This window comes from Scardinius erythrophthalmus (assembly GCF_964197995.2).
Source record: "Scardinius erythrophthalmus genome assembly, chromosome: 14".
Classification (NCBI taxonomy): Eukaryota; Metazoa; Chordata; class Actinopteri; order Cypriniformes; family Leuciscidae; genus Scardinius; species Scardinius erythrophthalmus.
In genome coordinates, this window is record NC_138234.1 from 17974289 (window position 1) to 17998935 (window position 24647).

At 37.9% G+C, this 24647-nt stretch overlaps 1 protein-coding gene across 1 annotated transcript in view; it reads right to left on the reverse strand.

Annotated features, from left to right (window-relative positions):
* pth2rb (parathyroid hormone 2 receptor b) overlaps positions 1 to 24647 on the reverse strand; it is a 48232-nt gene that overhangs the window by 7556 nt on the left and 16029 nt on the right. Inside the window, exons 3-10 of the mRNA XM_081385546.1 lie at positions 16771 to 16881; positions 16566 to 16681; positions 16214 to 16311; positions 14453 to 14636; positions 5524 to 5677; positions 4026 to 4086; positions 3821 to 3887; positions 704 to 798 (exon numbers count right to left, since the gene is read on the reverse strand). Coding sequence (XP_081241672.1) covers positions 704 to 798; positions 3821 to 3887; positions 4026 to 4086; positions 5524 to 5677; positions 14453 to 14636; positions 16214 to 16284 — 632 coding nt within the window. The 5' untranslated portion in view covers positions 16285 to 16311; positions 16566 to 16681; positions 16771 to 16881. The remainder of the gene's footprint in view (positions 1 to 703; positions 799 to 3820; positions 3888 to 4025; positions 4087 to 5523; positions 5678 to 14452; positions 14637 to 16213; positions 16312 to 16565; positions 16682 to 16770; positions 16882 to 24647) is intronic.

Sequence of the window (24647 nt, forward strand, 5' to 3'; positions counted from 1 at the left end):
CTCTCTCTCTCTCTCTCTCTCTCTCTCTCTCTCTCTCTCTCTCTCTCTCTCTCTCTCTCTCTCTCTCTCTCTCTCTCCTCTCTCTCTCTCTCTCTCTTCTCTCTCTCTCTCTCTCTCTCTCTCTCTCTCTCTCTCTCTCTCTCTCTCTCTCTCTCTCTCTCTCTCTCTCTCTCTCTCTCTCTCTCTCTCTCTCTCTCTCTCTCTCTCTCTCTCTCTCTCTCTCTCTCTCTCTCTCTCTCTCTCTCTCTCTCTCTCTCTCTCTCTCTCTCTCTCTCTCTCTCTCTCTCTCTCTCTCTCTCTCTCTCTCTCTCTCTCTCTCTCTCTCTCTCTCTCTCTCTCTCTCTCTCTCTCTCTCTCTCTCTCTCTCTCTCTCTCTCTCTCTCTCTCTCTCTCTCTCAAGAAGAAAGCCTTTCAAACAACCTCTGGAAAATTACAGTCTTCTTTCTGGATATCTCACCAATGATGTCCAAACACTCCACCTCACAGACAACAACCACAACAACACAGCAAAACAGAACTGAACCGCAGCATGGGCTGGTATAAACATATTTTATAGATTATAAAATAGCACCTGTACTTTTATACATTTTGACTTGCTTTTAATTTATCACAGGTGAACAAAACAATCCCAAATCCAATATCCTCCAGTACAGCTCTTCATATGAGGTCATGTACCAGCATAACAATAATTTCATGCACTTACCTGCACTGTTTACGCGTGTCGTAGCGTCCTGCGTTTGTTTCTCGGATCTTAGTGGCCAGAACTCGAACAATATTTACAAACAGAATGAAATTCAGCTGTAAGAAAGAAAAAGGAAACAACGATTGATTCAGAATTGTATCGTTTCATAATTCATTTAACTAAAGGTTCAAACACTTTGCATGCACATATAAAATAATAATAAAAATGATGATGAATATTGTTCATGTAAATAAACATGTACTTAATATTATATTTTAAAAATAGTTTAAAATATTAAATATTATTGGATATATGCATATATTATTATAGTTTTATAAAACATTTATATATATATATATATATATATATATATATATACAACGCACAAACACATATATTTATTTCCTATTATATGTTTTAATTAATTCTCCGGCTGGACAATTTAAAGAAACTGACAGACTCACTGGGATAATGTGATGTTAAGAAAAATCGAGGTAAATATCAGTTGTGAAAAGCCTGTTTTCGCCTGCCATTTCCAATCAAGTTGCAATTTTGTCAAATTATCCTGAAAATATTATTTAATTGTGTGTGTTTCAGCTATAAAATTACCATCTGCAGGATAATTAAGCCATTTTATTCCAAAGGTGTTGAAATGTAAATTCCACTCCAAATTGCTATTAAACACAATACATTAATTGAGATGTGGCGGAAATTTCATGATGCTTCAGATTGGGGTTGGGGGGGAGGGGTGACAGAATTCTCCTGTCGGACAGTTTTAATTAACTAGTTATACACACTAAAAACACTAATTTCATTCTGCTTCTATTTTTCCGCATGGGAATTATTCCGTCAATGTGTGATGAGCTTTTGTGGTATCTGAGCCGTGAAAGTTTCAACAGGTTTCGACAGTTTTGCATATTCCGCGCTACTCTGTTTGAACGTCGTAATCAATACACCATAGAAATTGTTGGCAACTAGCGCTTTGTGCGCAAATTCATCCATGTGAGTTAAATCCTAATTTATATGTTTTGCTGACAGCCAGCAAGGACCAAAATACATTTGCATTCTGTCACATAATTACAGCTCTCCTGCTGTGCGATGGTCCAGACGTTCTTGAATTTGGAGCTCCATTACTGCTGGAAGCGCTTATGCTCAGCAAAGCCAATAATTAACAGCATAATGTCTCCGTCTGCCCATCCAGCAGATAAATATATGCATGGAACCTCTAACTGGTCAATCACGTCAACAAACGACAGCATGCCGCAATCCAAATCGACCCTTTGACACGCTGGATTACAGGATTTGACAATCTCTTTTAGAGCGGATCGTGTTCAGGGCACGGGTTGAATCCGGGGTTAATGGGAAGACAGCTGTGTCTGATGGTGTCGCACTTAAAAACTGCTTTGATGCCACTTTCACAAATATGATGCAATTTGGTGTCCCGTGAGGACTGTTAGATGTTGCAGGCTGCGTCCGAAAACTGATAAACACTGCATTCGGAAGGTCTTAGTCCCGCCCCTCCTCCACTGTGATTGGACGGTTGGGTAAAAAGTGACAGTGATGAGCACTGTGTTTTACCCAAAGTTGAACATTCTTCAACTCTCGGCGACCTGTGATAAACGCCGAATGCTCAGCGCTTCAGCGTGAAAAAGATGCTCAGCGCCTCGTGACGCTCATGGCGTTTCAAAAACGAGTCGCTCCCATTGAAAACAATTGAACAAATACGCCAGCCGCATGAAAAAACGCTTTGGTGGACACACGGCCTTACAGTAGTTTTCACCAAAGCTCGCTCTGTTTTGCTGTAGGACATTAAACCGTTACGCTGCTTCGTGAGGTACCTTCGTGCACAGACGCTTCCTGCCATAGACTCTTATCCAGCATACACTTAAATGAGGAGTTAGTTTTAAACTCCTCAAATGTCTCTATCCCACAACCCCCGAAAATGGTTATTTTGGCCTGTCCCATTACAGTAGTCTTGATCTTCTTAACTGAATCCATCAATTCAAATCTTTTGAATTTGTTTACATCTGCTCATTTCACTGTAATAATATGATAACTAATTTTAATGATAAAAAATATATATATTTAGAATGTTCCCAACATTGAGCATTTTTTACATCTCACGAATCCACAAAATGGAACATTCCTTAAAGGGGTACTTCACCTCTGGCAAAATGGTCTTTCGTTAAAACTTGGCTGTCTATACAGTAGAAAGCTGATTTTTTTTATTTATTTTTTAAATCGGTGCTACCAGACTATAGAGAAACAGAAAAAAAAGGCTGTCGTCTTCCCTTTTTCCAAATAGGTAGGAAAACTACAACACCCATAATGCACTGGGCATGTTGCCATCCAGGCCACTCCCACCAGAATGCTATTGATACGCTTGACAAGAGTTAAATACCGCCTTGCTTTAGTAGGAAATACTTCAAAGAATTCAAAGAGTAAATGTTTAGCAGTAAACGTTTAGTTACTTTCGGTTTCCAGTGAAGGATCCAGTGCAAAGAATCATAAATACAGAGAGATTGCGCGATGGAAAATCTGAAAAACCTCCATGTTTGTAGTCAACATTTCAAACTGGATGGCAATGACATGAAAGAAACGGCCATTCTGCCGCGTTCCGGTAAGAAAGCTCTTGCCATAGTGTTCCCTTTTTACCATAAAACTGTTAAAGAGTATACTTAGTACGATACAATTTTCAGTGATAAACCTGGCTTTAAAATAACTGTTTAGTTAAAAATATAAATATACAATACGGATATACAATAATGCGGAAGTACAATCAGTACTGGTATCAGTGATTCATAGTGCTCAGTAAAATTAACAAATAATAATATTACTCTGTTTACATAAATTTGCATAAATGTTAATGTAAAATTAACATAAAAAAAAAATTTAACAGAATAATGTGTGATTAATTAGTCATTTTGTTACTGATTGATAGCACTAATATAATTTTTTTATTATCAATAAATTTGTTGTGTTTTTATTTGAAAACGACAACATTGGGTAACACTTTAGAATACTGTTCCGTCATTAATGAATAACTACACAAGAACAAATGAGTATTGCAATATGAACATTCTAGTAACTACTATTAACTAACGAGAAACTCTGCTAAACTAATTAGTACCAACTCACCCCTATTGCTGTCAGTATAGGAACTTGGTATATCCATTTAATATTGCCAGCGCTCAACTCCCAACATCTTAGAGAGAAAGAGTAATATTATTTGAAATGTTATATATAAAACAGCTAGTGTGTGTGTGTGTGTGTGTGTGTGTGTGTGTGTGTGTGTGTCTTATTTATATTACCGAGAAGGCTGCTTAATGTTCTGAAAACTCACCTTACATCCGCCAGCGTTACCCTGACGACAGCCCAGGTTGATACGAAGATAGCCGGAACACCTGAAGTCGCATAGATTAGAAAAGGACAAGATTTATCAACTTTAATGCAGCACACAAGCACAGAAGCATGCCAGAACACAAGCACAGAAGCATGCCAGACACTTGTCACAGACTCACCGGAACAAAACTATTTTCAATTTGTTTTAATTTAAACCGTTCAGATCCTACAATTCAAAAGCCTCCTGAAAGTCTTCTTGACCCTCAGGATGATAAATCAAAATGAGAAGTCTGTCATTTCTGTGCTGACACAAACTCAAATACTCCCCTTACCTGCCATTGGTCGAAACAAACACATAGCCCCACCCCAAACTCACACTATTGGCTGAGCCTAAAAGGGCAAGATTTGACTGGTTAGATGTTTTAACCACACCATCTGCATTCCTCCATCAGCAGCCATTAAAATATTAATGTAAAATCTATATATTTATGTAACATGATCTCTATAATGTTTTATTATAATAATGTATATTTTATATACATTTTATTCAATGTTTTTTTTTCAGCCATATTCTGACAAAAATGAAAATCGTGCTTTTTCATGCTTTAAAGAACATTTAATAATTGTATCTAAAAATAAACTTATATAAAATATTAAATGTCAATTGTATTTTTTAATAATATAGCTATATAAAATAATAAAATACATATTTTTATATTATATATTTAAAATAAATAGTGTATAATTTTTTTTTCTTAAAATGATTAAATCTTAAATATATATATATATATATATATATATATATATATATATATATATAACCTTAAATCTATTAGCTCATTGATTTATGATGATGTGTCTCAAAATACAGATGTATTTATTAATAATGAAAAAGCCTAAATTAAACCTCAGCAAACAAGTTTCAGCGACGTCTTTTTGATCTGATGTTTCGGAGTGCTTGAATCTGAAAATTGCTGCCCTCATTAGGTACTTACTCTACGGCAAACACATCGATGCCAGGAACATTAATTATGCATTATTGATTATGATGACACATTAATATGTTCAGAACATCACTACATTGCTTAAGTAATGCACGTTATTGTTGTTGACTTTAAAGTTGTTGATCTTGCGCTCGGTGTCATTGTTAATCTGTTTTAAAGTGGAACAAACATGTTTGGGCTTCTCTGTCATTCGGCTTTCAACAAAGTATCTAATAACGCCTGAACCTTCCCAGAAGTATTTGCACTTCAAAGATGTCTGCTCGGCTTGCCTGGTGAGTATTATGCATCAAACATAAAGTATAAATAAATAAGGCTTTAAATAAGTGTTTGTGCCTCAAACGATTCGACTGAGATTCTTGGAAGCAGATACAGAAGCATCAGATGAGAATTATCATAATAAGATGTGAAATTAGTAAGGTTAGGTCTGGGCAGGGCAAAGTAAACAATGTTTGAAAACAAAATCAACCTCTGATTGGTCTGAACAAGCACACTTACCCCATCCTATGAGGGTGAAACCCCAGAGATATTTGGAGTCGGAGAAGAACGCCATGAAAATGAGGCTGTGAAGGTAGAGGCCCTCCACTAGGATCCAGTAGTAGTTGGTTGCCAAGAAATAAATGAAGAATAGGACTGTGATCTTGCAGCCAAACTGAAAATACAAACAACGTTGGCTTCAGCCAATCAGAAACCTGTAATCAACCGATCACAGCACAAAAGCTCATTGTTATGCTGCCTTTAAGTCAGACTGATCGTATTAATGAGTGTGCATGAATGCCAGCACAATGCCATATTAAACAGTGGGAAACTCTGGATTTTCAGAGTTGTGGGTGTGTTAAAAAAAACAACTATTGGTCATGCCGGAAAAATACTGGGAACATAATTAGAAGAGTCGTGCCGCGCGATAAAAGGTATCTTTTCCATGTTAATGACAGTTGTTGTTCTAACCAGCCGCGACGGCGACACGCGACGATTCTATTTTAGAAACGGTTTCTATTTTTCTGCGACGTCGCGCAGGAACAACAAACACAAAGTGTGGCAATAATAATCTCAGGTACTGTTTGTGCTTTATTTAATGTTAAAAGCGTGTAATGTGACTTTGAATATTTAGTGCTCCAGCTTTGTAGCTGTAAAAGCAAAAATAGATATAATTCACCTCAGATCTTGAAATTAAACAAATGGAAACAAGAACGTTAAAACTGTGAACAAACAAGTGTATTATTTGACAAAGATTGTTTTAGTAACTCAGTAGCCTATGTATTATTATGACCGCCGCTAGCGTATACCATAATTTTTATGGTATGTTGGTCTACTAGACTTTTACGGAAAAATTTCGTTTGGTCCCCGGGGGCCACTCCCCCCCCCCCCCGCGCTGGGGCCCCCGTAAATTTTTCGTCAACGATACCAGGGACACCGAAGCACCGGGGAACATGAAATTTGGTGGGCATGTAGCCCCACTAGACTTCTATGGAAAAATTTCGTTTGGTCCCCGGGGGCCACTCCCCCCTCGCGCTGGGCCCCCCCAAAACCAAAAAAATGCAGTTTTTCCTAAATAACTACCTGAACCGTGGCACCGAGGATGAAGAAATTTTTATGGTATGTTGGTCTACTAGACTTTTACGGAAAAATTCCGTTTGGTCCCCGGGGTCCACTTCCCCCCCCCCGCGCTGGGGCCCCCGTAAATTTTTCGTCAACGATACCAGGGACACCGAAGCACCGGGGAACATGAAATTTGGTGGGCATGTAGCCCCACTACACTTCTACGGAAAAATTTCGTTTGGTCCCCGGGGGCCACTCCCCCCCGCGCTGGGGCCCCCCAAAACCAAAAAAATGCAGTTTTTCCTAAATAACTACCTGAACCGTGGCACCGAGGATGAAGAAATTTTTATGGTATGTTGGTCTACTAGACTTTTACGGAAAAATTTCGTTTGGTCCCCGGGGGCCACTTCCCCCCCCGCGCTGGGGCCCCCGTAAATTTTTCGTCAACGATACCAGGGACACCGAAGCACCGGGGAACATGAAATTTGGTGGGCATGTAGCCCCACTACACTTCTACGGAAAAAATTTCGTTTGGTCCCCGGGGGCCACTCCCCCCCCGCGCTGGGCCCCCCCAAACCCAAAAAAATGCAGTTTTTCCTAAATAACTACCTGAACCGTGGCACCGAGGATGAAGAAATTTTTATGGTATGTTGGTCTACTAGACTTTTACGGAAAAATTTCGTTTGGTCCCCGGGGGCCACTTCCCCCCCTGCGCTGGGGCCCCCGTAAATTTTTCGTCAACGATACCAGGGACACCGAAGCACCGGGGAACATGAAATTTGGTGGGCATGTAGCCCCACTACACTTCTACGGAAAAATTTCGCTTGGTCCCCGGGGGCCACTCCCCCCCCGCGCTGGGCCCCCCCAAACCCCAAAAAATGCAGTTTTTCCTAAATAACTACCTGAACCGTGGCACCGAGGATGAAGAAATTTTTATGGTATGTTGGTCTACTAGACTTTTACGGAAAAATTTCGTTTGGTCCCCGGGGGCCACTTCCCCCCCCGCGCTGGGGCCCCCGTAAATATTTCGTCAACGATACCAGGGACACCGAAGCACCGGGGAACATGAAATTTGGTGGGCATGTAGCCCCACTAGACTTCTACGGAAAAATTTCGTTTGGTCCCCGGGGGCCACTCCCCCCCCTGCGCTGGGCCCCCCCAAACCCAAAAAAATGCAGTTTTTCCTAAATAACTACCTGAACCGTGGCACCGAGGATGAAGAAATTTTTATGGCATGTTGGTCTTAAGGGCCCACATCAACCTAGCCCCTAATCGATTGTCAAAGTGTTTTTTTTTTTTTTCTTTTCGTCATCTACTGAATTTTTTCTTCAACGATACCAGGGACACCGAAACACCGGGGAACATGAAATTTGGTGGGCATGTAGCCCCACTAGACTTTTACGGAAAAATTTCGTTTGGTCCCCGGGGGCCACTCCCCCCCCGCGCTGGGCCCCCCCAAACCCAAAAAATGCAGTTTTTCCTAAATAACTACCTGAACCGTGGCACCGAGAATGAAGACATTTTTATGGTATGTTGGTCTTAAGGGCCCACATCAACCTAGCCCATAATCACTCATTTGTGATTTGCGCCCCTTCCCATAAAAAATGAAAATGCAATATTATTCTGCTTTAATCGCCCCTATCTTCAGTTGAGATGTTCAGAACTGCACCATATTTCATGTGTATGATTAACTTGACATCCTCTGGGGGTATGCTAAGTTTCGTAGAATTTCATCCGGGGGGGGGGGGGGGGGTATAAAATAAATTCATTTATGTGCACATTTAGTGACTGTACACTCATCGGCCTGTAGATGGTGCTGTTGAGCGAAGGGCTGCTGGTTTAGGATGATACTGTCACACACACACATGCAGGAATACAAACAAACGCAAGCATGCACACACACTGACATCCACACGCACAGACACACACCCATACACACACATACAAATCCACATGCACAGACACACACACACAAACACACACGCGCACACACATGTACGCACGCATACTTACACACACACACACAGACACACACATACACAAACACACACACACACATACACACACACAGACAGACATGCACATACTACTATTTTTTTTAGGTATATACATAAACACGCAATACAGCCAAATTGCTCCACGTCATTTATTTTTGTGGAAAGCCAGTGCAGGCCTGAGCGGCGGTATTTTGTACCGCCATGCGGTACATCTAGTTAATGTTTGAATGGTGTAATATTTGTGAATTTGAATTTGTTGCTAGCTACTTATCCATTTTCTTCCGCGTGCCGTCAAAATTACTCTCTGGTGCTGTGCACTTGCCGCGAGACTCCGCCCACACGCTGTTCTGATTGGCTGTGGGTTTTGATTGATTTTGACGCGTTTAGTATGGACAGACAAATTATTTGTCGCTATCGCATCGCATCTGGTTAGGACACGGTGTTTATGCGGTCAGATTAGCCACATTTCGGTGAAATTTTACGGACAAAATAATTAACGATGTACAGTAGCCTATGAAGCACAAAACTTTGGGGAAATATTTCGCCCTCACGCAAAATTCCCATTTGTGTGATTTCTATTAAAATGAGTGGATTTCGACTGCGAAAATTTGCATAAAAATGGTAAATGTGGTATTTAGTCTTAATCCTGCCAACAGAACTACTAATGAAATTTTTAGTTGATGAAATGTTTTTCGATTTCATCAACGATTTTCAAAAAACTCTTTTAATTAAAAGATACTGTTGCTGAAAATATGAAAATAGTTACACAGTAAAACATTAACAATGCACTAGGGATGGGATGGTACACTGTAAAAAATTTGTAACACTCCCAAATCAAAAATTTCAATTGACCGATAACATCTAAATTTTTCAATTGGCCCAAGTGAAATTCTGTAAATTCTAAAATTAAATGTACAGATTTTCACTTGGGCCAATTGAAAAATTTAGATGTTATCGGTCTATTAAAATTTTTGATTTGGGAGTGTTACAAATTTTTTACAGTTAATATCACGATTATAGTGACCAAAATTATCGCGATTATCAATATTATCACGGTTTTGTTAAAACGAGATGAAAGTGTTCAAAAAGAGTTGATGCTCACACTGAAGACATTTCAACAAGTTTTATATTTGAAAATCAACAAACAACAAATAAAACAAGCAGCTCTATCACTTTTTAAAGCATTTCCTTCCTTATTCATAGATGCCACCTACGTCACTACAAATAGAACGCCGCCATATTTGCGACCGACTCGCCCGGTATGGCCGCCCAAACTGCCTATTTGAATGAGAGAGAGACAGAGATACCTGGAGAAAATTTCTATTTTAGGCTCCGATCCTTATTTTTTACCCCCAGTTTTCTTTAGTCCATTATTATCTGCCCCAGGCTTGCCCCAATTGGTCTTTCATGATATAGAAATACTTAAGTCATAGAGCTTCATGGCGCGCATTCATGAGAGTCCAGGCGATGTCATGAATGAATCTATGAATCTGCAGCTGTTCGGCTGGCATGAATGAATCTATCTAATCCGTCCATCAGCACAGCCAGAGACATCAGCCAAATATCATAAAAGACTGCCATATCTGTCCGAAAGAACAGATGTTCAATTACAGAGAGAAGGTTTAATACACACAAATATCGAAATTAAAGAATCTTTCGAGTCGAATCTTTTTGAATGATTCGGCTGCGATTAAAAGCTATCAAGAGGTAAGCTCAGTGATTATAATATAAGGACTTAAATTGCAGTTTGTTCGTCACATAAAGCTATCATATGAATAAATAACGATATTAATATAACGGACAAGTCGTATTAGATCACTTTTATGATACTTTTGTGATGTTTTTTTTTTTTTTGTCTTTTATTATTATTATTTTTTGCGTGACAGCCCCCAGTAGGCTATGTTACTCATTCACTTCCATTACATCGACAAGAAGAGTCTCCATTAGGCTACATATTCAAACATTTCCCTTTGTCTTCCACGGAAAGTAAACTTAAGGATTTGCATATGAAGGTGAGTAAATGACGGCAGAATTATCATTTTTGGAAGAACTAGTCCTTTAATATGCATTTCAAGGGTGAGATTATGCATCGTCTGCAGAGCTAACGTTAACGTTACTTACACAAAATAACATATAAAGCGCATGTGACGAAGACAATATCTTTATGAACTTCAGAAAAATATTAGATTTAGGTAGGTATTAACTAACAGACAGACAGACAGTTATATTCAAAACAACCCCAAATCTTACTAACTTACCATGATAAAGTGCAGTTAAACAGATCCAACAATAAAATGAAGACAAAACATTATCTGTCAATATCTGTCTATAATGTTGGCCACTGCAGTATAGGATGGAAATATAATTAACCACAAACCAACATGAGACTTCAAGTCTTTTAAATAAATGATTCTCTCTTCTCTCTTCTTTTGGTATAGAATAAAATACCAGTTCAGGGTTCCTCTTTCGGCTGTTGTTGTAGCCAACTGCACAACATATTGCATTACTGAGACCGCCGTGGTCGCAAAGATGGCGGCGCAAAGCTACAGTGACGTCATGTGAATCGAATGAATAATGACGGTCGTCAATAGCAACGCATTATAACACCGCGCACATCCATTGTAAAGACCACCTAGTGTTAAAGTAACACTAAGTAACTTTTCAACCTTCATAATATATTTCCAAAACCCTTGTGATGGTACATCGACTTAAAATAGGTTGAATGACACGTCTGCCATAGCCTGACGGGGTTTGTATAGTTTTTAATCGTACTTTTAAATTTGGTGTTCGGGTAGTAACCCGAGCAGCACAAAAAGAACTAGGCCTACAAAATCCGACTGCTTTAAGGCATAGGCTACCTCACTTCCCCCAACACGTCCTCACATGCTGTTGGACTTGTAAATAACGTTATATTGCTTATATTGTACATCACTTGGACAAGCTTTCACTCGTTGGTGTGAGCTAAAAAGCACCTGGCGTTCTTGTTGATGGATTAGTAGACATCTTCGGAGGCTAGCTGTGCTTGTTCGATGTCCGACAATTTGTAACGCGTTGTGTTTATTCCCCAATCGAACTCGTGTAACTGTCTGTCACATGTTCTACCGTCCACAGCATTACTTGATAGACAAAAATAGGACAAGAATGAGCATCAAACAGAAACAACCCGCTTACGGGGTGTTCGAGGCGCACATACAATACAGACAGCCGACAGTTAAACAGGGCGCGCAGCTCCTAATGGGGCTTTAAGTAGTGTTCATGACATGAATGTGGATGTGCCTAAAGGTCCCGTTCTTCGTGATCCCATGTTTCAAACTTTAGTTAGTGTGTAATGTTGCTGTTAGAGCATAAATAATATCTGTAAAATTATAAAGCTCAAAGTTCAATGCCAAGCGAGATATTTTATTTAACAGAAGTCGCCTACATCGAACGGCCCGTTTGGACTGCATCCCTCTACTTCCTTCTTTAATGACGTCACTAGAACCGTTTTTTTGCCTAACCTCCGCCCACAGGAATGCTCCCTCAACTCTACCGAAATTCGTTTATGTACTTGCACACTTCTAATAACTTACTGTGTTTACTCAGCTCTTACTGTGACTGTGTTTACTTAGCTTTGACTTGTAGGCTATTAATAAATAATGGATACATAAAAGCAGATGACAAATACGTTATAATAACCGTAATTAAACTACTAAACTATACCTGTTCCATCTCTATACAGCACTCTGACTCTGTAGGCATTATTGTCCGACTCGAAATGAACACCGTTACTGAGAGTTTCTGATATCATCATTCCGTGAGATGAAATTGTCCTGAGAGACTGAGCGAGCTCATGAAGCTCCGCCCCCTGGGTCGTGCAGCAGCAGCTCATTTGCATTTAAAGGGCACACACTAAAACAGAGCGTTTTTCTGAGCCCCAAAAAATTACAATTTAAACATGCTGTAAAAAATGATCTGTTGGGTGTTTTGAGCTGAAACTTTACATACACACTCTGGGGACATCATAGACTTATTTTACATCTTGTGAAAAGGAGCATAATACGGGACCTTTAAGATAACTTCTTCTATGGCGTACATTATTGTAGGCTATGCATGCTGTTTTTATGTGAGCGCGCACGCACAGTGCGAGTGAGATTGATCATGCAAAGAGGAAGATGACTGCTCTACTGCTGACCGTTGTTTTATTATAATGTGTTTACTTCCACTTTGATTTGTAGCGTGTTTTAGAGTGTTTTCTTTTCCCTTTTAACATTCGCTCTTCGACATGTATGTGAAGAGTGTGCTTAACTGAGAGAAAACATCTAGAAAAAGGCTCGTGGAACTACCAGTTAATTTGCACTGTCTTGTATTCTTCATCTGGGCAGACTTCAAACTCTCTGACAGACGTTATGTATCACAATGGACGCGCTCTCTCGTTTCATTCAAATAGAACTTGCCGTCTTGCGTCTCCGTTTTTAATTGTATTGAAAATTAAATCAGAGTTGATTTATTGTTTACAGAGTTTGATAATATTGTTGTGATCATCTTGTCTGAACGATTGTTTTGTACGCTGTACATAATGGATTTATAAACAGGTAAGATTTAAAACATTAATCTCAATTCAATGTCCCCGTAATTATGTGGTAAAAAAAATCGGTGTAATAAGTGTATAATGAATATAAATTATTATCCCTTAAATGTCACTCTTAATAGTCTTGTTTGAACTTGTTCGTTCTTCTTTGGCTAAGCCACTTGCTGCAAACTTTTCTTTGCGAAAGCTTCACGTTTATTTCAAGTGATTGATATATAGTTCAACTTAAAACAGCATTTTATGCCCAATTATTTCCCAGACGTAGTTTTGGTATTGAGGTCAAAGTTAACTTGCCTTGCGTTCGCTATACAACAGTCGGTGATGGTGCAGCGACTTTTTCTTGTGCATGTTCTGCTGACAGGGTGACCATCCTCGATTAAGTTTCCCTCAGGACTTTTGTTAAAGCCAAAATATGACCACACCTTAGAATTTTTTTCTTTTAAAAGGCTGAAAAATCTCCCGAGCACGGTCACTGCCTTCCGCAATTCCTTCTTGAATATAAAAAATAACATTGCGCTTCGCCTGCGTCAGACTGTTGCTGGCTGAACAGGATCTAAAATCGCGATAATCAAACACGGTTTTAATGATAATTAAATTTTAAACGATATTACTAACCGTCAGTACATTTTATCGTGGTTTATAGTGAAACCGGTAATCGGCCCATCTCTAAAACTTTTTTTAGAAAAAAGCATTTACTACTATTTTGAAAAAAAAAATAAAGTTAAAAGTTTAATTTAATACAAAATAATTTATATATTATAAATTATTTATACAAATAGTTAGCATTTTGCATGCTGTTGATAAAAATAGCAATAAAATTTGCCGAAAAACTGCTAATTTAGCTGCGTTTATGAGGCAACAGGCTTGTTGGACTACATTTACATTTGCCTATGAACTACATTTCCCATCTTTCCCTGTGGCTGCACAGGAATAGTAAAATGCACAGATGCAGCATTAATTCTACACTTAATACACATCATTCGTTCTTTATGTTGCTGCATTATTCTTGAAGCCTCCAACATTTATGTTGAATTGAATGGGAGAAAGGAATGTGCTCATTCAATTTAAATAAATTTAAATTCACTTCGTAATTACGACTTCTAACCTCATATGGAAAATTCCAGAAACACTTAAAGGCAGCATTAGTCTCTAATAAAGTTTCAATAGAGGAATTTATTACAGTGCATGCATCCATGAATGAATGGCCAAATAGCACAAGTTAATTTAAGTTGTGTTAACTCAAGTTGTTGCCAAAACTAGTTCAACTCATCTCAACAAGAATATAATTAAACTTGGTCTGGTTCATCAACCTTATTGCACTCACATACTGAGTCTTGTCAAGATGGGAAATGGAGACGGTGCTGATGTTGTCCATTAGCATGGTGTCGTACTCCTGTAGTACACCATTAGCGTACACCACTCTATCTTTTACAAAAATGCTGACCGCACGCAGCATGAAAGACACAAATAAATGCATGTGAATGTAGTTTCTGGTGCAGTGCAGACGCCTGGGAGAGAAAAAGAGAGAAAATGTATGTTTATCACAGAAAATCTTGTACTTTTTGTCCTTTTACGGAGCCCCTATAAAGGGACATGGTTGTGGGGGGGGGAAATGAGATGGGAGGAAAAATATTACGTCAATGCTTTTGCGTTCTCTTGCAAATGTTTTGCGTTCCCCGAGAAACTTTGCGTTCGCTCGTGAAAGGTTTGCGTTTTTCTGAGAAACTTTGGGTTCACTCACACAACTTTTGTGTTCTTTGAGAGCAAATGCAAAGTTTCTCGGGGGGACACAAAACATTTGCGAGAGAACGCAAAAGCATTGACAAATAATTTTCTTTCCTTCACCATGTCTCTTTAGAGGCTTCGTATTTGCCCTCCTAAACCGGCATGAATAAATGTAATTTCCGCCACATCTCATTCACTGTTTTTGAATAAAAACCTATTAAAAAAAACATTTTTAATTTATTTATATAAATTTAAAATATATCATAAATCCTCCAAAAACTGCACAAATGTGGAGTAAAAACATTAATAAACAGAGTAAAATTACATTTGTTAAAAAAAATACATTATTCTGTTACAAAATTACACGTTATCTTCTGGGGTCTCTGGAGACCCCGAAGACCACGAGTGTCACTATTTTTCTCACGCTAACATAAAAACAGATATCATTACAATTTTTTTTTTTTTATTGTACATCTAGAAAGGGTTGAGAGCCGTACCAAGTTTCATGCCATTTAGACAAAGAGAACATTTTTTTTAAATTCAGCAAAAGTCATTTAAATTCAGCAAAAGTCAAATATTCATATTTAATATTTAATATTTTATGTTATCAGTTGTATCAATAAGTTATATTTTTATGAAGGATTTTAGTGTTTTAAGATTGAAAAATCAAAGGTCTATAGCGATAAAAGCATAAAAAGACATTTGAAAAGTAGCTAATAAATGATCAATTTCAAAAGACAGTTTTTTTTACCTTAATATCAGTGTTTAGTATCACTGATTTTTGTTAATATTTGAGTTTATTTATTTTTATTTAATTTTTATTAAGTTTATTAAATTTTAGTTTATAGTTTTAGTTGTTTCAGTACTTCAACTTAAAACAAAAAAATGGGAAATGCTGCCTTGGCAACTATTTGAATATTTTGAATATTTCAGTTAATGTTTGTTTTTTTCAAGTAATGAAAATGTTTTTATGGTTTTAGTTTTCCTTTGAGTAAACAATAATAATTCATATGATATAATGTTTTGTTTAAAATTTTTAATTGTGCCTATAGCTGATAAACGTGGGCTCAATAAAACCCTTCACTGGAGCCTTTCAAATTGAAAATGCAGAGCACAAGTTGTTCAGTTGTAGCAGAAACTCGCTGGGGAACTCTTCAGCTAATTTAATTTCTGAACGTCTTTAAAGAAGAAGACCCGAGATTGTCTGTATCATCCCGCTTGAATCCCTCAACAGCGGCCACTCATACTTGTACTTGCTTGCTGTGCAACTTCATAATACATGGAGTTATTAGTGTTTCTTTAACTTGCCAGTTGGGACTAAAGTCTGCTTGGTATGAAAATGTGACTGACGTTCAATTACCGAAAGTATCCGATGATGAAAATGGCGACTAGCAGTGAGCTGAAGGACACAGCGTAGCCGACTGTGTACATGATGTGCAGCCGCTCGAAAAAGTCCCTCTGGAAACACAAGAACACTTGAGCCATCAATGAACGAAACTTGATTTTTGCTAGACATCCTTAAACATTTCCTAAGACTTTTTACTTAATAAAACTAGTGGCATTTGTATGACATCTGTCAAGACTTTGCGTTTGAAGACACAAACCTAACTACATCTCATTGGAGCATTATAATCAAAAAGTGACTCTTGAATGATTTTGAAACTTGTCAATAAGAGACCACAAATTCTTCCAGCCTGTTTAATTGGACTCACTTTGTCCTTTTCAATGCCTGGTGCCAAGAACCGCAGACAGTCTGAATAATTGACCCAAGTTCTGTTCTCCACCGATACCCATGACCCATTCAGGTCGCACTGACGGTATGCAAATCCTAAGAAAAAGAAGATACAGAACAATTTGACAAGAATCTTGTTGAAGAAACTGATGACATTTTCCAAAAGACGTTTTGCTGCCATGTACCTTTGTGGTTGAAGTCGTACACATAGCCGGGACACGGGACTTTGGTTATGGTTCCTGGGGAACCTTGAGGCCAGCAAACCAATCCATCCCATCCAGGAGAACAGACCTCATCTGCGACACAATGTGGAAACCATAATCACAATTTATAGAAATGCAATCTCACCAAAAACACTCTAAAGTGAATAAAGATCCATCATTTCCGGTACGACATCAGTTCTCAACCCCAGATTCTGCGTCCCATATCATGCGAATCTCAGAAAATATCCCAACAATGTTTTCTCAGATTTGTCTGCAGTCAGAAAGAATAAAATTTAACATTTCTCATCAACTTATCCCATGAGTAGGCTAATATTCTGACATGTTTGGCGCTATATAGTGATTGTAAACAATATCTTGTATGTTTCAATTCTCTGTCACCTGAAGAAATGGTAGAGGCAACATCTGAGGCAAAGTTGATAGTGATAAATAATGGCAAGAAACATTGTTCCACTGAACTGTGCTCACGAGCTGAACGCAAAAACAAACAACGCGACCAGTGAAGTCTGATTCACAAACAAATCATTCTTGTGCTGAATTTAGACTCCCTGCTAAATGATCCCCTCCACATCAAATTGGTAATCCATCAATACCCAGCCATAGATGACATTGTGCATGGTTTTACGAAGGGAAGAAATTCATTCATTCTTCATTCAGAACTAGCCTACTATAAAAATCTAATTAAAACTGTTAAGAGTCCATCGAGGAATGTCTAAAGTAATTATAGTTTCTTTAGTAACAGACGGAAACAAGGTCAAAGTGAGACTTTCCGACAGTATCACCACATCAATTTTCACACATTTTCAAATATGACAACTAACTTAGCTGTACTGCAAAAGATGCATCATTAATAAAATATATCATGCTGCTCTGTGTTTGAAAACAGATTGATTGCAGGAAAAGGAAGAAGAATTATTACTTCTAAGAATAGCTTAGTATATATTTAAGAATAATCTTGCGAAGTAAAGGAATAGCCCCACAGCACACACTTTATCTTTCCTCGCGGCTCATTGATTCGACGCTGTTGTCAGTCTTTATTCTGAGCGCAAGTATTCCGTCGATCAATTGATCCAACCTCCGCAGAACAGTTTGGGGAAAAGGGCAAGGTCCTAGTATGGAAGCACCACTCCAACTGGTCAATTCCCTTAAGGGAGAGGAGAGTGTCCGCGGCGCCACAAGAGCCTGATGCTATTTAGAAACTTTATTCAGAGGGAATGAATCAGCACAGTTCAATTCTACCTGGTGGTCTGGTGATAAAGGCTAAAAGAGAGGGCATTAACAGCTTTGTCTGTGTTGAAAGTAACACATCTATTTGTAGACTGGGTTGAGATGTCACAGGCACCATGTCGTCTTTCACACTTGGACATTATATATATATGTATATATATATATATATATATATATATATATATATACTGTATATATATATATATATATGCAACATATATCAAAGCCCACACATTATATTTAGAGTTTGAGTATTTTGAATATTCTGAGAATGCTGATAGTTGCCATGGAGTTTCAGCGCTGGCGCTCACAGCTTGATGCAAATGACAAAGGCTACGCTCTAATTACCATTAATAACCAATATTAGCCAATGTTGTCAAACAAAAGGAAACCTTTTTTTTTAGCTTTCATGCTTACCATGCATTTGAAAAGAAGCACAAATTTCCATATAAATAGAAAATAATTGCAAGCATAATCTTTAAACAAAAGGCAAGTTTTATAGTAGGTTGGTTAGGAACTAGAGATTAGGCATGTATAATATCTGGAGAGGGCTTTCTAATTGGGTTAAGGATTTGGAAAGATATATACGGCTTATGTGGCAGGAATATTCCGGTCCAAGAATTTGATTGGCTGAGTGGCGTTCCAAGACGACAGAGCTGTAATAGTACATTGCATATTTCACTGCTTGATATCTCTTGTCTGACTCTATATTTATGCCAATGGGCGCTCGCACTTCGAAGCCTGCGTCCTAGTAAGGCTGCATATCAAGGCTGCCACGTCATCGTCAAAGTCCATCTCATTTTGAAGGATCCTTGGAAGTCAGCCTTTCTTTTGCACCCTTTAACTGTCTTTTTTTTGAAGGATACATCAGTATCAGTATCGCTAAAACTCTTTTGTACAGCATTCTATGCAGAATTTGCTGGATTTTGTTGAATGGACGGTTTCAACAGCTCATATTGTGTGAGAAAATGGAAGTGTTTTATGGAAAAATAGGGTAACACTTTACAATAAGGTTTCATTAGTTAACATTAGTTAACTAATTTAGGTAACATAAGACTGTATTTTTTATTAACTAACAATAACAAAGATTAATAAATACTGTAAAAACTATCTTGCTCATTGTTAGTTCATGTTAGTTAAAGCTCCAATATGTAGGAATTTTGTAATAAAATTTCCAAAAATAACTTGCACAGTGTGATATATTTCCTCCAGTTGTGTACTTACAATATCTCAAAAGTCTCCAAAGATTTTTTATTTCAGAGAAATTCCGATTTTAAATAACTGGCCGTCCCGGAAAAGAAATGTCGCGCCTCAGTGACGCAATATCCCTTTTTTCCGGTGTGGACCATGTGATAGGATATTCCACCACACCGGATTTTTTTTTTTTTTTTTTTTTTTTTTTTACAACAACTTTATTGAGGTTTTTTTTCTTATCACAATAAACAATAAAGACGTCTGACAAAGAATAAAAAAAGAATAAAATAAAAAATATGACCCACCACACCGGAATATCGCATGGTCAAATGCGGAAGTGGTGGTTAAAGCGTTATAGCCATAGACTGTATGGTTATAGCTGTTATGGATCACAAACTCTTTGGCGAGTATGGAAGTGCCAGCAAAACGAAAGCGTCCATATTCGGATACATTCAGACTGTGTGACAAACGGAGGAATAAAACCCAGATAAATATCGGCCAGGCGTTTTCGAGATGGAGAGAGCTGCGCGTCAATCTTGGACTTGACCGAGACTCTGGTCTCGCGAGTGTATTGATAGACAGGTAAGACATGCAACTGTCAATAATAGCACTTATAAACAAAGTTATATTGCTCTTTGTACTTTGGTAAGGCTTTTTATCACGTGTGGTGACCGAGCTTATGGCAGTACAATTAAATACAATCGGATATGATGTTAAAAAAATATATTTAGTCATTACTTGCAAATGTTCGTTCAAATTTACTTTTAGATATTGGTTTGAACACGTTACACAACACGGCATTAACCATAAAAACGTAAAACTGCACAACATTAACCAAACAAATCATTTGACAAATAGCTGTATGTTGTAACGGGATAATATAGCATAACATTTCACGTTCCTTGCAGTTCATTAATTATGATGAAATAAAATAATACGATCAGACATACAGGTAATACAAAAACGAATAAATTACCTCATCCGTGATCATGATTCATTAATTCCATGTAGATATATCGCTAGATGGTGAAAACGCATTAAAGGTGAACTAAGTAACTTTTTTACCTTAACTGAACAGCTTCGGAGTCATTGGAATGGTTATATTACTTATTTCAGGTTGAATGGTGGTCGTTTCGCACCCCCCTGGTGCCCGTGAGCGGAAAATTCACACTTGCAACTTTGAGACGGCGGGCCGCCGGCTGCCGCGGCAGGAAGTATCGCGTGATATCAGGTCTCGCGATGTAAACAATTGCTTTACGACCAAAAGAAATCTGCTCAAATACTGTAATTATTGCGCTCCCTCACGCTGTCCGAACCCGAAGGAAGAAGACTTTTAAAGAATGTCCCATCTGCTTTGATGTCGTTGATCTACTAGCCTCTGGTGTCTGAGAATCACCAAAGAGTTTTTACAACAGTGTTGTCAAATATCTATTCCGAAGCTGTGGGGGAGCTCTAGAGAGAAACCTGCGAGCAAAAAGTGAGAATACAGCGAAGAAATCCCGAAGCTACTGAGTGCTGCTTTAAAAAAAACGACATCTCCCATCGTCACCTCCTTCATAGCGTCATCAAGCTTCGCCTTTGTTATTGTTGAAACTGCGCCCTCTTGTGGTCAAATACCAAAGTCGCATACTGGAGCTTTAATGTATACTTACTAACTTACATATAAGTACATACTAATTAGCTAATACTAATGTTAACAAATGAAATCTTATTGTAAAGTGTTACCAAAAATAGTTTTCTTAAAGATCGAAGAGTTTTCTTAAAACAACTTTAGAAAGTAAAAATAGAGAAGCTGACAGTAATGTGTCTAAAAGTCAACATTAAATGATTCTTTATTGAACTGTTGTTTAACGGCAGCTTAATTTTTTTATTTAAACTACACCGTTTTCAACTAAAACTTTTTATGCGTTTTAGCCGTTTATTTACACAACAGCGTTATGGGGTCCTAAAAACTTTCAGAGTTCAAGTTTTTGAAAACGATAGCGTTATCGTCTCCATGTGAAAACGGTGATGTCATGCGCATTACGTGTTCAGTCTATAAGCGCGTAGAGTGTCTTTACAAAGTGACATCGCCAACTACTGGCCTGGCAGCAGAATACAGCGTTTTTAGTCGTGGATCCGCTTGAACGGGGATCATTTTGGCAACGTTGTCGTCTGTACGCGTTTCCGTTTTTAGTACATAGTTGTTGTGTAAACATACCCTTAGCCATAGTTTTCATTGTTTGTTTTGCCTGAGTTCTAGTCATTAATCTGTTGTCATCATTTCTAAAAAGTCCTCACCTGTTCCCTGTTCTGTTGATTACCTTACCGTTTTTAAGCCTTCTGTCTTCCTCAGTTCTTTGACTCGTGCTAATGTAATGTTAGCTGTGGAGTGTTCTAGTTCTCTCTGCGTTTATTAAAGTCTTGTTCATTCATCCTGCATCATGCGTGTGTCCACAATAATCCACAATATTATAATAAAGTTGATTTCCAGTGTGTTCATGCTTTTATTTGTGGACGTCCAACCTCGACAGACTGAACAGAAGAAATAAACTGGAGAAGATTTCCACGTCCAAGAAGGCGGAGCCTCTGAGCCACACCCATCTATTACGTAATCACCACTGACCAATGGTAGATCGAAGGAGTTCACCAGTCAGAGCGAACCTTCCAAGCGAACATTCCAAGAACTTTCCAAGCTCGCTTTTGCAAGCTGTTTTGAACTACCGAAATAAACTTTATTTTGAAGCATATCAGGGCCTTACCTATGGAAGCTTGTTTCCGCCACAAAATAAAAAAAAATAAAAGATAATTAAAAGTTTACATCTCGCAATTCTGACTTTATTTCTCAGAATTGCGTGTTTTAAAGTCACAATTGCGTGTTATAAAGTCAGAATTCTGAGATATAAAGTCAGAATTGCGAGATATAAAGTCAGAATTGCGTGAAATAAAGTCACAATTGCGTGTTATAAAGTCAGAATTCGGACTTTTTTTCTCGCAATTGCGACTTTATATCACGCAATTCTGACTTTATATCTCAGAATTCTGACTTTATATCACGCAATTGGGAGATATAAAGTCAGAATTGCATGATATAAAGTCGCAATTGCGTGTTATAAAGTCAGAATTGTGAGATATAAAGTCAGAATTCTGAGATATAAAGTCAGAATTGCGAGAATATCTCACAATTCTGAGAAAAGATGTCAGAATTGCGAGATATAAACTCGCAATTATGTGTTATAAAGTCAGAATTGCGTGATATAAAGTCAGAATTCTGAGATATAAAGTCAGAATTGCGAGATATAAAGTCAGAATTGCGTGATATAAAGTCAGAATTGCGTGATATAAAGTCGCAATTGCGAGAAAAAAAGTCAGAATTGCGTGATATAAAGTCAGAATTGCGTGATATAAAGTCGCAATTGCGAGAAAAAAAGTCAGAATTCTGACTTTATAAGATGCAATTGCGACTTTATATCTCGCAATTCTAACTTTATATCACGCAATTCTGACTTTATATCTCGCAATTCTGACTTTATATCTCAGAATTCTGACTTTATATCACGCAATTCTGACTTTATATCTCGCAATTCTGACTTTATATCTCAGAATTCTGACTTTATATCACGCAATTCTGACTTTATATCTCAGAATTCTGACTTTATTTCACGCAATTCTGACTTTATATCTCGCAATTCTGAGAAATAAAGTTAGAATTGCGAGATGTAAACTCGCAATTGTGAGATAAAAAGTCGCAATTATCTTTTATTTTTTTTATTTTGTGGCGGAAACAAGCTTCCATACTTACCTACATTTTTACACAAACACATTGACATCATTGCATTCACTAATAGCTAAATCTAATAGCACACCATTTTTGCTTGTTGGATTTGAAAATATTCAGCTGTGTGAGACATGACATGGCTTGGTGAGATTATTGGCTGATAAGAAGATTTTGATGGATAAACTGCAGGATATAGCAAGATTCAAGCTCAGATCATGTATAATCTTGTGCAGCTGAATATAAGTGTCTACATTCACAAGAGAGTCATGGTTCAGTTCGGTGAATATTTTCTTGTTCTGCCATTCTCTGTAATGAGTCACGTGCACAAATACATAATACATAAACATAATCTCTTGCATTCTTAAATCGCACCTGCCTCAGCATCCTAATTCAGATTTACACTGGTAACCAGGAACCTTATCTTGGTATGCCTGGTCCGCTAGCACGTGGATGATGGTAGGACCAACACAATTAAATGAAACATTGAAAAAACAAATGTGCGTCAGCTTCCGTAAACAGCAGGGTGACTCATAAGCCGCACTAAACCATTAATCAGTGACATCACAAACTCCCTTCAGATTTCAGAAGCATTGTAGTGGATGTGCACTAGTGCATTGTTTTTCGTCTGTTCTGTGGGCTTTTGTGTACTGTAGCTGTGGCACATTCGAAAGCAATTGCACTTTGAAAGTTTCAGCACATTTAATGCCTTTAAAAGACTATTAAGCTTGGTATGGTATGGTATGGTATGGTATGGTATGGTATGAGGCCGCTGTACATTACACTGTAACAAATGCATTACACTGTTTTCTTCCAGGATGAACATGTCACAATAATCCTCATTAAAATTATTCCCACACACAAAAAATGTTTGAAGCCTGGTTGAGTTGCATTAGTAGTGTGTTGTGGACACGTCCAAGAGATGCTGTTTATTCCATCCCGAATTTAAACCACCCTTTTTCGGCCTTCCAAAGGCGTACGAACTGAGGAAGCAGTGGTTAAAATGTGTTTTAACACTATTCATCAGCAGTACAACCACAACTTTTTGTTTTGTTCTCACCGTTTTTCAAACGACTGCTTTCTGAACAGTTCAGTGCTATGGGGTGTTATAAATGAGTTATACCACATCTGAAATGTGAGAGAGAGAATTACCACTGTGAAAAGTACTGCCCAAATCTTGTGAATGTGGTTCGGGTTGATCAGCTTGTTCTTTTTACTGTTATTATCGGACTAAGGCTCGAACTAGTTAGTTACAGTAGCGCCTCAGGAAATCATTCGATACTCGCCGCTTTTGATAAGGGATTTAACATTTCCAACTAAAACAGAGCGTTCAGACAGAGGGTTAAAAAAGGTGCTGCAACAATGTAAATCATAAGAAAGATAATGAGTTTTTTGAACATTAAATGATTGAACGATTAAAAGTATTCTAGTAGACTCCATAAACAAAATCATAAACTTGTATATAGGACCCCTTTAAAATAAGATTTTACAAGAAGACACTATTTCAGTTGAATTCAAATTTAATTCAATGTGTATCTTGTCATTTGTTTGTATTATTCGTGAAACTAGCAATTTTTTTAATTAAATTTGTTCAATCAATTGTTTAATTCTTGCTAAGACGTGCATCCATTTTGGGATTCAAACCCACAACCTTTTGGTTACCAGT